At 46.2% G+C, this 12,443-nt stretch overlaps 1 protein-coding gene across 1 annotated transcript in view; it reads left to right on the top strand.

The window, feature by feature from the left end:
• WNT2B (Wnt family member 2B) overlaps window positions 1-12,443 on the top strand; it is a 139,348-nt gene that overhangs the window by 115,676 nt on the left and 11,229 nt on the right. The window contains exons 3-4 of the mRNA XM_073667185.1: window positions 3,988-4,265; window positions 5,151-5,415. Of these exons, the coding sequence (XP_073523286.1) occupies window positions 3,988-4,265; window positions 5,151-5,415 (543 nt within the window). The remainder of the gene's footprint in view (window positions 1-3,987; window positions 4,266-5,150; window positions 5,416-12,443) is intronic.

Here is a 12,443-nt window from a genome sequence, read left to right as displayed (position 1 = left end):
CGCGCGTTTCGCCATGGCTTCTTCCAGGGGCAAACACAGTTGCATTTTTGCACTTTTACATTACTTTATGTGGGTGGAAAAAATCTGCAAAAATGCTGACAGAATTTACATGCTGCAGATTTAAAAACACTGCAGTTATCCAATTCAGCTAGGAAAAAAAACAAGTGTGTGCATGAGATTTCTGAAATCTGATAGCTTTTGCTGGTACTGTAAAAAGCAGGTTTTAATTTGTTAAAAAAAACACTGCAAAAAAAATGCAGCAAAAAAGCAACGTGTGAACATAGCCTAAATCTTTGTAGTGGAATACATTGTTGAACAGGTGAACTCGTTAATTATATTTTATAATTATTTTGATTATATCTGGTATCACACATAAAGAAACATACAAACAATCATTTAGCCCCACATTACCTCTACCCTCCACCCCACACCTTTCTTTGTGAAGCCTGTAAAAAAAAGAGTAAATGACCCAACTAATTTAACAAATTTACCAAATGGCTGATATTTGGTTGACAATGGTTACTCTGTATGCACTGACTTTACTCATAATGAAAACTGGTTCTTTTCTTTTCCATTGTGTCAGTGAAGGAACTGGCTCAGAAAGCCAGAAAGTGTGCAGTTATGAATATTTCTCTTGCATCCACACTTGGCTATATATGTACTCAGAATTGAGAGCCAACATTGCAAAGTCATGGTGACCTAAAATATGGTATATTTACCAAGTTAACCAGTTAACAAATTTCACTGTTGGTTAGACTCACCACATTCAATAGTATTCTAAGGACCCCTATTCAGTGGTGTAACTTGAAGCTTGTGGGCCCCAATGCAAAATCTCTAATTGAGGGTCAATTATAATTATCATGGGTCTGAAATAGTATTGGCCTTTTAATGTAGGCTAAAGAGGCCTGGTTGTGACTGCAATACCTGCACCTAATATTCTTACGCCCCTGCCCCTATTGTAAAAGGTCATCTATTTACTTATCATCAGGAAACCTTTATCTGCTAATGCTGTAACCAAGGGAGTATACTCGTTATAGGCAGACCATGTAGATGCTATGAAGCCCTTGGAATGATGGAGAGAGGAAAATTTAGCTCCATCACCTCGGCTATTTGATGATAAAAACCTTTACAAGAGATCTGTCTCCAGAAGTAATGCATTCTAAACAAATAAGGGGGTAAAGTTTGGATTCAAAGGTCATTTTTATACCGTGTAGGCACAAATACACACTCTGCTTGTTAAAACTCAGGGCAATAGTGAAGGGCCCTGTGAAGGATATGGGGTAGTTTAATGGAAGATTACAATCCTTCAGCATGTGTAGCTGTAACAGGACACCTGGCTCAGCAGGTGGTCTAGCCTCACCAGCTTCTAAGTGAAAACTAACACCCCCACCACCATAGCTTGTATCCAGGCTCATATGGGATGACCTTCTGTGGAGCCCACACTGTGTAACTGCTTCGTCCAGTCAGATAGGAATTCATAACGAGATTTAAGAAGGATATAGAGTTATCGTATGTCCTAGCCACACGCCAGTTACATTTTCGAGATCTCTGGAGCGAGCCGAATGCCTTCCAAGACCTTGATCCATTCTAGCACCCCAGGGTAGATATGCATAACGACTAGTAGAAGCCAGGTAGTGAAGCCGTGTTTGGTCTCCAGGAGTAACAGAGGCCCGGCCGGATCCGATGGCGCCATAACCGTTGCCCTATGACCTTCCATTGGAAAGTTATGATCATTCATAGGTTTTGGAGTTTAAGCACAAAACCCCAGGGGAGGGGGAATTAGGACCATCCCGGGAGACAGAAAAGGCTGTGACCGACCAAAGGGTTAAAAGGCTTGTGTAAGGCCATGTTCTCTCTCTCTCTTTGTGATGCTTGCTTCACTTCACTTCTAAAGGGGTGGCCATGTTGAGTAACGTTCTGGAAGGAACGGGAACCAGCTGGCACCCCATGCCTCTATGTGGCCCAGCACACATGGTTAAACCTCAAACCGGTAACAGACAGGTTTTATCTCTTTTGTACTTCACCTGTATTTGCGTATCTGACCATTGTATATGTATAACCATTGTGTACATAGTGTTTTGTCTAGTGTGCCCTTAAAGTGATTAAATATATAATTTAACCCTGGGATGCTCTTTTATCTCGATCCACAAATCCACACGTCCGTGTTTTCGGTTTTAAGGTCCCATGCTACCGGGGCTGGTTTCTGGCCCGATACAATCCCGTTAACGGACTGGGCTTACATATAACGAGGAACTGGTGGCAGCTGATAAGGCTCTGTTTCAGTGGTGCTAGTGAAAGGGGCCTCTCAGCCTGTCAGGGTTGTGAATGAGTGTAGTGCCACATCAGAGACTGCGTGGGCAACATCCTCTCACTCCCCGTGCCTCCCTGGACCCGGGTGGACAAGGAGTATCTGTGTAAAACTGTGCCAAACTGACCTTACATGTCCCCAGGGTTGCGGAACGTCACGTTTGTGCAAGTGGGTAGGCCATACCACGTGATCCCTCCGACATAATAATGACATCAGGCGGGATGGCGAGGTGCGAGTTCATCATAGACCCCTTTTGAATTTTACCATTGGACTCTTTAATGCAGACCAATGGCTGGAGCCTCATATAGGGTACTTGTAGGAGTGAGGGGTCAGACAAAAAAAAGACTGGCTATATTGAGAAATAAAATCTAAGCAGAAGTGTAAAACTAACCCAATTTTGCAGTGCTAATGCATAGCTTTATTATAATACATATAAACAACAGAATGATTCACAGTACTATGACTTTTATCAGTATTACCAAGTTTTCCAACCAATTTGTGGGGTTCTTTATGGTGGTAATGAAAATATGAAAGGGTAAGTAGCTGGAAACCATGAATCTAAATTATAGCAAGATGTCAACAAGCCCCCCTGAAGTTTATATGCCAGTAAATTACACGCTGCTGACTAAAAAAACATGCTGTTGTGTGATCTCTAATGGATTCTACCCGACAGAAGTCTAATTACGTGCACAGACTTACCACATCGTTTCTTCAGTGCAGTACCTAATCTTGTCATGTAGATTTGACACCCTTGTGTTTCTCATTTACAGTTTATTTTTTCACAAATCTTTAAATGCTCTGTAAATTAAAATGCCATCAAATACAGACAATATGTCATGAAGAACCTTGGAATTTTTTCCCGATTTTTTTTGTTGTTGGATTTATGGTACATTTGAGATCTATGATTCTTGAAGATGTTCTTCGGTAAGACATAAAAGCCAACCAGTTGGTGAATCTCCACAGCAGGAGATAGAGCTTTCACAACATCTGCATTTTATTAAATCCAAAAGATCATGTGGTAATATGCAGCATGATCACATACCTAAGTATTAGTAAATTATCATTTTATATAATTATTCAACCATGGTCTTAATTGTATGAATTCTTTCACAGACATTTATTGGTCCATACTGTTCCAATGAATACATCTGATTTCATGTGGTAAAAAAGTACCATAAACCATCAGATGCCATGAAATTCCAGGAAGTAATATAGTAATACAGTTTAATCATAAATATCATATAGCTGTAGGTGTGGTGGTGTAGTACAGAGCCGCAGGTACTCTTTGCTCACTGCTCTGCCATGTCTTTAGATTGCAGTTGGTTTCTTGACTACTGTCTTTTCAGCAAACTTTGTATAAATTGCGCAAGCAAATATAAGAAACTTTGTAATGTATTTAATGCAGAAATATGCTTATTTCTCCACTTATGAGCCTCTTCTTCTCCAGCCCAAAACAGGTAGAATCTGTCTTGGTCACAACAAACTACAGCTGCCTATTGAACTTTATAGAGAGGTGCAAAAGAGAGTGTTAGAGAGAGACACAACCACACACAGGTCCTGCTTCTGCTTTCTCACATTAGAGCAGGATACACAGCAGCACTGCGGTATAATGTACAATATGCTCCTGTAAAAAGTTTTAATTAATTATTATTATTATTATTTTCTTTTATTTCCTATAGGTAGTCGAGAAGCAGCTTTTGTCTATGCAATTTCTTACGCTGGGGTGGTATATGCAATTACCCGTGCATGTAGCCAAGGAGAACTGAAATCATGTAGCTGTGACCCCAAAAAGAGAGGGCGCTTCAGGGATGATAGGGGAGAGTTCGACTGGGGAGGATGCAGTGATAACATTGACTTTGGAATTGAATTTGCCAAGGATTTTGTGGATGCCAAGGAAAGAAGAGTAAGGGATGCCCGGGCATTGATGAACTTGCACAATAACCGCTGTGGAAGAATGGTGAGTTCTCTGAGACTTAGCAAAGTGTTTGTCAGAACTTTGAAAAAAATGCTTTACTGTCAGCAAAAATTATCCCTTAGGATCATACCATCACATACATATGTTTAGCTGATTTATTTAGGTGTAAAACCAAAAAGTCCATCAAGCTAATTTCTCTCAGCTGACAAAAAGTGGAAGGACAAGAAAAGACATCCCCTTTCCTTTTTCCAGATGTCTCCCGATCTGGGTCTAATGTCTAAACCTTTTTAGCTATTAATGAATGCTTTTTGGAGAAAAAAAAACACTGGAGGTTGAGGCATAAATATTTTGTGCAATAAATACATTTCCATGCTGGATAATTTATGGTCCTCCAGCTCAAAGAGAATAAATAGTTATGGTTTCAAAGGGAGTCATAAGATAACATCTAAAGAGGAGGGGGTTTATGGGAAACATTATTCTGCCAGATTTCCTAGGTCTATAATGTAGCATCATCTGCCAATTGGATATTTTAGATTCTTGTCCCTTTTGAGCAGATGAATTGTTTTGTCAACCCTTATGTCACAAATAATTTTTGGACAAAAAGGAACCATATTGTAGTAATAGGGTCATAGATCAGGTTTACACAGATTTGTAATCCTAGATTGATCAGTTTACGACATAGGCATAAGCATCACTACATTTGAAGCACTTAGGTGTCCATTTAGTAAACCCCTCAGTAAAAAAAAAGATCCATATTTCTAGAAGAGCTTGAAAAAATAAACCTCATTCCTGATTTTAGTTATAGCTCACTAGGTGTCATGAATCAGTACACCATGGTGATTGTAAAAGCTTGTCTTATGTATAGTGAGTGCTTATAAACCTTTTTTATGTGATGTTCCAATCTAATTCCTGTCTTCTGTGTAACAGGCAGTAAAACGTTTCATGAAGCTTGAATGTAAGTGTCATGGGGTCAGTGGGTCATGCACATTAAGGACTTGTTGGAAGGCCATGTCAGATTTTCGGAAAACAGGAGACTTTCTTAGAAGGAAATACAATGGAGCAATCCAGGTCACAATGAATCAAGACGGGACTAACTTCACTGTTGCTAATCAGAACTTCAGAAAACCCACCAAAAAGGACCTTGTATATTTTGAGAATTCTCCCGATTATTGTGTGATGGACAAGTCTGCAGGTAAGACTCATTTTTCTTGTAGTGGTAGGAAAAGATGTCACTAACAAGCTATAAACAGCCTCAGGCTTTCTGCAATCCTAGTCAGAAGATAACTCTTGCAAGACTCATCACTTTGATCTTTCGGCAGCCAAAACATAAAGTAATTAGATGTTTCCTCACAGTTAAAAGTTATCAGGGAGAAGTTGCTTTGATATATCAGATCTCTATCATTTTATTGGACATTTATCATTTTGCAGTTATGTTTAAACAGTTTAGCTACCACAAAACAAGCTGTCATTGATGGTTGAGACATTATATCACAAGTTATTTTTGCACAAAATGATGCCTTTTAGGCAGGAATGATGTTTTGTGTTGAAAAATAAGAAAATAGGCCATTGGTAAAATTTGGGGATTAACTGTTCATATCTGCAAGAATTTCTTATTGCCGGCCATCAGAGCCGAGAAGCAGAGAAGGGCTTTCTAACAATAGTTTCAGTGAGCAAAAGGATCTGCAAGACCCTGGTCCATTAGCAGTCTGTGGCCGTCAGAGAAGAGCCTTGCAAACCCAATACTACCTGCCACATCCCCAACACTTCTTCTAACTAGTAGGTCACCTCAACGTCATTCATGCATCGTATCACAATATAATGGCGTCGCAGAAGACTACTAATCCGAAGAGACGACAGGGATAACGCACATAAAATAAGGATCAAAGGGTACTGCAAATATTTTTACTCAACTCTAGTGTCAATTAAACTCAGTATGCTTCTGTTCCTATGCAGTGTGATGAAAGATCTTGTATGGGCAGGACAGGAAGGTATGTTGCAGGAAAACAAATGTTCTCATAACAGTGACTCTGTTCACAATGTACACTTTTTCCAAATAATTTTACATACCTTGTAGATTGTGAGCCCTCGGGGACAGGGTCCTCGCTCTTCCTGCACCAGTCGCTGTCACATTGTGTTCAAGATTATTGTAATTGTTCTTTTATTGTACCCCTTTTTCACATGTAAAGTGCCATGGAATAAATGGCGCTATAATAATAAATAATAATAATAATACCTTTACATCAATTTGTGATGTTTTTATAACTGACATACCTAGATGCCAGACACTTCTGTAACGACTTATCTTAGGAAAAGCAAATAATCATACAGGTAAAAATTGTCACATATGGGCCAGCTAACACAGACTGGATCTTCAACAATATTATAGTATCGGTATAAGGTAGACTTGAGCAAAGTTTAAGGGATTGTTTCTTTTTCATCTTAGAAAAAAAAACTCACAGTGATTAGGTACTTTTGCAAAGGCAATTGACGCGCCCCCTGGGCCATATTCTTTAGGGGAATACCCGGAGCCGGATCAGATGGGGGTTGTAGTCTCCGAGTGGCTGTGACCCGGTCCGTGCCCAGGGTGTCAAGCTCAGAGTATGTGGCAGTCCTACAGATGTTACAAAGTTCGTTATGTCGACTACGCCACCCGTTGGATTGCGGTCACTACGGCCGCCGCTGCAGCAGGGTCCGCTGAGGCTGATGGTGTTGGTGCAGCTTTAGATAGTATAACCCCCAACGGGAGGGGTATGGCCTCAGGGGGTCAGGTGCAGAGGATGGGGGTTGTGGTGGTGCAGCGTAGATGATAATTAAAGACAGAGTCGGGTTGTGCAGTTCAGGGTGTTTACTTACTGCAGATATTCCGGTCACTCCGGCCTTGAGTGACCACCCGAGCCGTGCTGCGTCCACCAGGTCCTGGATTCAGCCAACCCCCAAGCAAGTCCGGAGCGTGTCCCTGAGCCCTCCTTCTTGTCCTTTCTTCTGGCCGTCCCCACCAGGGATCCACCTAGGTCCAGCTCCCTCGGGCCTTCTGTTGGGAGACCCTTGGCCTTGGGTTCCCTGACCCTACACGTGGTTTGCCTTCAGGGTGGATGTGGTGGGTGGCCGTGGCAGATCCTGCCCACGGCCTCCGGTCTCTGGCTGGGGTGTGCTTTAGCCCCCACCAGTTTGGGATCCGGTACCCTGTTGCCAACTCTTCACCCTTTGATTTAGTTTGGGTTCTCAGAGTTCCTTCTGTGTCCCCCTCTGGGTCTTTCTTTCTTCTCCTCTCTCACTCTGGGCCTTGGAGCTGCTCTTCTCCTCTGCTCTCTTCCTCTGCTCTGCTCTGACAAAAGGCTGACAGACTGACCCTGATCTTAGATGGTGCCCACCTTAAATACTCCCTCTATGTGTGAGCTCAGGTGACCAGCACCCAATGAGCTCCTATCTTTACCCAGGCTGCTCCCCCTATCTGCCCCTACACTACTGGGATGTACCACCCCCCTCCCACTCCAGCCAGGAACAGACTCGGTCGTACCTGCACATTTCTAAGTGGGAGTACCGTTGGTCTGCTCCTCGGAAATGGGATGTGTGTAGTGCATGCAGCTAACTGAGCTCAGTTACACACTCCATCCTTACCCGGGAGTGGAATATCACACCTCTGGGTTGAGGTGCAATACCCCTGTAGCAGCCGAATCCTCAGGGTGCTACACAATCAATAGGCCGGATCAATGAAGTGTTTTTCAAAAGCAACAGTGGACCACTACGCTATAGGGGTTTCATAAGCATGGCACCAGAATCAAAGAGACGGGGGGAGTGGATTATATAGATTGGAATATAATCTGATTGTTTGTTTCCTCCTATGGTATTTGTTAATCATAGAAATAGCATGTGTATTTGACAAATTGAATGGGCATGTTGATGGCGTAGTCTGTCAGCCTAGAAATGTAGCTGACGCGCCCCTGGGCCTGCTGTGTCGCGCAGCGTCTCGCGCACGGGGGCTTACCCGGAACCGGATCAGATGAGGGTTGTAGTCTCCGAGTGGCGGGGACCCGGTCCGTGCCCAGGGAGTCAAACTCAGTGTGTGGCAGTCTTGATAGATGTTATTTGAGTGTCGACTACGCCACCCGTTGATTTGCAGCTATGGAGCTGCCGCTGCAGGGCAGACCGCTGAGGCCGGTGTAGAATTGTGCAGCGTGATAGTATAACCCCCAACGGGAGGGGTATGGCCTCAGGGCAGCCGACGTGGAAGATGGGGGTAGCAGGAACCACTCAGAGACGGTGCGGTGTAATTCAGGGTCTTTACTGGTAACAACGATAGACCCTCCCGGAGTACTTGCTAGCGAACGGGGCCTGGTCAGTCCTTGAGCAGATGGGATCTCCCCTGGCCAGGCGGAGTTGTAGGCCTCCCAAACTGACTGTACTCTTCTGGCTACCTTGCTAGAAGCGGATATAAGTAGCCCACGTCCCTGAGTGTACCGTGTGGTGCTCACCCGTATGGCCGGTGACTCGGGGCCTTCTAATGGCTTCCGCTCCACGATGGCGGTGCTGGTCCCACGCGTGTGACCGTGCCTTCGGGTTTCTGGGCCTGAGGACCTGAAATCCCCTGCCGGTCGGCTTCTGCTGCTGGGTAAGAGTTAGTCCCCACAGCCTCGGACGCCGGGTCCGGTAAGAAAGCTTCTCAGTCAGGGCGAGCTCTGCAGCTGCCAGCCCCTGACTCGTAGTAGTATTGCTCCCACTGAGCTTCTGCTGTTTCTTCCTATGACTGTTTCTCGTCTCTACTTCTTCTCTACTCACTAACCCTGCCTCAGCCCTAGGTTTTTATAGGGGAAGTTCTTCCCCTCCCAAGACTGGGCAGGAGGTGTGGCATGCACAGGATCCCTGACCAAAGGACCTCCCACCTGCTCTCAGACATAACACTACATTACTGTGGAAACCAGACCCCTGGGGTGCCACATTCCCCCCTAGTGAAATTTAGTACTCCGGGACTAAACATATTTTAGAAAAACATAACAAGGTAAAAACAATAATAATACAATAAGAAAAACATATAAGGATGGTTACGGCATGTCCGTAACCGGGTGCAGTCTTTGAAGAAAAGCAAGGTGTCCATTTCACCAAAACAGGGAGACGTAACCAGGTAGGGGTTTGTCCTGCCCCGAGTCCTTAACAGTCTTTAGTCCGTCCTGGGTTACGCTCCAACTGTGTACAAGGATTCCCAGTAAATCCACCAAGGACTCCTACAAAGAACTAGAAACACAAAATTATACACAAGCAACAATACACAGGTAAACATAAATAAAACAATTTATACACTTCAAATCCTCCAACGTGCGGGTAACTGGCCCCTAGTGGCCCTAGTGGACCTACGGAGCTGACTGTCTAGTCCTGAACTACAGGGTGTAGGAGCTGTCAAGGGTAAACTGGGCAGCTGTCTACCGGCTCTTTGGCTCACTAGGGATATGGCAGGCTCACTGCAAGCAGAGGGTTGATCCTCCTGGTCTGCTGGTGTGGGGTCTTCTGCCTCCTGGACCGGCTGTTCTTCCAGCTCTACCTGTTGCTCCGTAGGTGCTTGGGATGCTGGTTGGAGGAAGGTGAGTACGGGTACCACAACTGCGCCATTGACTTGAGTCCAAGACCGAGGGAAGTCTCCGAGCACAGTACTAACCATGTCTTCCCTTTCCTCTACGGGTCGAGGGTCTTCTTGTTCCTCTTCAGGGTTCCGTAGCTGTTCGGGACACTTCTTCAGGTGATCCCGGGATACAATGGTTGTGGTTTCCCCTCCGTCTTTACTGATGGTACAGACCTTTGGGTTGTCGTGGCTTGAGGGCAGTACGGTGTACGGGTCCTTCTCCCACTGGTCGTCCAACTTGTGGAGCCGTCTTTTTCTCTTCAAGACCTGCTCTCCGGGTACCAGGGGAACAGCGGGAGCATACTGGTTGTAAGTTTTCTCTTGTCTTTCCCTAGCCTGACAGAGACTTCGCTCCACGCTCTCCTGTACTCTCCGGTACTGCTGCTGCCTCTCTGTGTCCCAGTCTGCTTCTGGTGAAGTGTCCTCGGGTGTCAGGACTCCCATTTCCAGGTCAACAGGTAACTTACCAGGTCTCGCCCTCATTTGGTAAGCCGGGGTACAGTTGGTGGAACCTACCGGGATGTGGTTGTATAGGTCCACCAGATCGGGCAGCTTCTCAGGCCACAGACCGCGTTCTTCCAGGGGCAACGTTTTCAGAAGATCCATTACCACCTGGTTCATTTTCTCACAAAGTCCATTAGTTTGCGGATGATAGGGTGTCGTCCTTATCTTCCGGCAGCCATACAGAGTGCAGAATTCTTGGAAGACCTCCGCTTCAAAGGCAGGTCCCTGGTCTGTCAACACTTGGTCCGGGTACCCGTGTGGACGGCAGAAATGCTGCTGGAAGGCTCTAGCTGCTGTTCGAGCTGTTAAGTCCTTGACGGGGACGACAACCAAGAACCGGGAGTAGTGATCCACGATGGTTAGTGCGTAGACGTAGCCACTTCTGCTTGGGGTCAGTTTTACATGATCCAAGGCTACCAGTTCCAACGGCTGCCGGGTGACGATGGACTGCAGGGGAGTCTTCTGGCTGGCACGGTCCTTCCTTCTTAGGTTGCACGGGCCACAGTCTCTGCACCACCTCTCGATGGTTCCCCTCATGCCTACCCAGTGGAACCGCTCGCGCAGCAGGAACTCCAGCTTCTTCCATCCGAAGTGTCCAGCCCCGTCGTGGTATGCCTCCATCACCATGGCTGCGTCTCTTCGTGGCACCACTACTTGCCAGATTAGTTCATGCGTCCGGGAGTTAACCATTCTGCGGCACAACTTCCCCTTGTAAAGGAACAGTCTACTCTTTTCTGCCCACAGTTGCTTGGCTTCCTCCGGAGCGTCTGGGTCAAGGCGAGCCTCTGGCCGAGTCAGCATCTCCTTTACCAGCCGGACGGCAGGGTCGCTGTCTTGCGTTTCCGCCCAGTTGTAGTGAGGCAAGGGGTTAAACGTAGCGGCTTGCTTACTCCCTACCCGGTGGGAACACTGGATAGTCCCATGACGGTGGAACGCAGGGAGTTCGACCTCTTCCAGTTCCTCTGGATCTTCTCCTACGTCCGGTAGATTTGGCATCCTGGACAGGGCGTCCGCGTTGGTATTGGAGCGTCCTGCCCGGTATTTGATTGTGAACTCGTAGTTGGACAGACGAGCCATCCATCTCTGCTCTAGGGCACCGAGTCTTGCTGTGTCCAGGTGTGTCAACGGGTTGTTATCCGTGTACACGATGAACCGGGAAGAAGCGAGGTAGTGCTTAAAGCGTTCGGTGACTGCCCACACCACTGCCAGGAACTCTAGCTTAAAGGAGCTGTAATTCTCCGGGTTTCTCTCGGTGGGTCGCAGTTTTCGGCTGGCCTAAGCGATTACTCGTTCTTTCCCCTGCTGGATCTGGGACAGCACAGCTCCTAGCCCGATGTTACTTGCGTCAGTGTAGAGGATAAAGGGCTGGCTGTAATCGGGGTACGCCAGGATTTCATCCCCCGTGAGGGCCATCTTCAGCTGGCGGAAGGACTCTTCTTCTAACTTCTCCCATCTGAAGGGCGGCTTCTGGTTCTTGGCCTTCCGGGACTGGCCTATCAGGAGGTCCTGCATGGGAGCTGCCTTTTTGGTGAAACCGGGGATGAATCTGCGGTAATAGCCTACCAACCCAAGGAACTGCCGCACTTCCTTTATACTGGAGGGACTTGGCCATTCCTTAATTGCGGTGATCTTATCAGGGTCGGGAGCCACTCCGTCAGCGCTCACCACGTGTTCCAGGTACTGCACCTTTGGCTTCAGGAGGTGACACTTAGAGGGTTTCACCTTCAGGCCGTAACTTGCCAGGGCTTCGAACACTTCCGCCAGATGTTTCAGGTGGTCCTCATAAGTCTTGGAATATACGATGACATCGTCCAGGTACAACAGGACCGTCTCGAAGTTTTTGTGTCCCAGACAGCACTCCATTAATCGTTGGAAGGTTCCGGGTGCGTTACAAAGTCCAAACGGCATACAGGTAAACTCGCTAAGTCCCATCGGGGTGGTGAATGCGGTCTTCTCCCCGTCCGCCTCTGCTACAGGAACCTGCCAGTACCCGCTAGTGAGATCCAAGGTAGAGAAGAAGTTAGCAGATCTTAAAGCAGCCAAAGACTCCTCTATCCTTGGTAAAGGGTACGCATCCTTGTGTGTGATACGATTGATTTTCCAGT

This window comes from Phyllobates terribilis, unplaced genomic scaffold, assembly GCF_046119375.1.
Source record: "Phyllobates terribilis strain yellow unplaced genomic scaffold, ASM4611937v1 Scaffold_2__4_contigs__length_985480577, whole genome shotgun sequence".
In the NCBI taxonomy this organism is placed as follows: Eukaryota; Metazoa; Chordata; class Amphibia; order Anura; family Dendrobatidae; genus Phyllobates; species Phyllobates terribilis.
The sequence above is the reverse complement of the archived record's forward strand: the minus strand, read 5'-3'. Positions and strand labels throughout refer to the sequence as shown.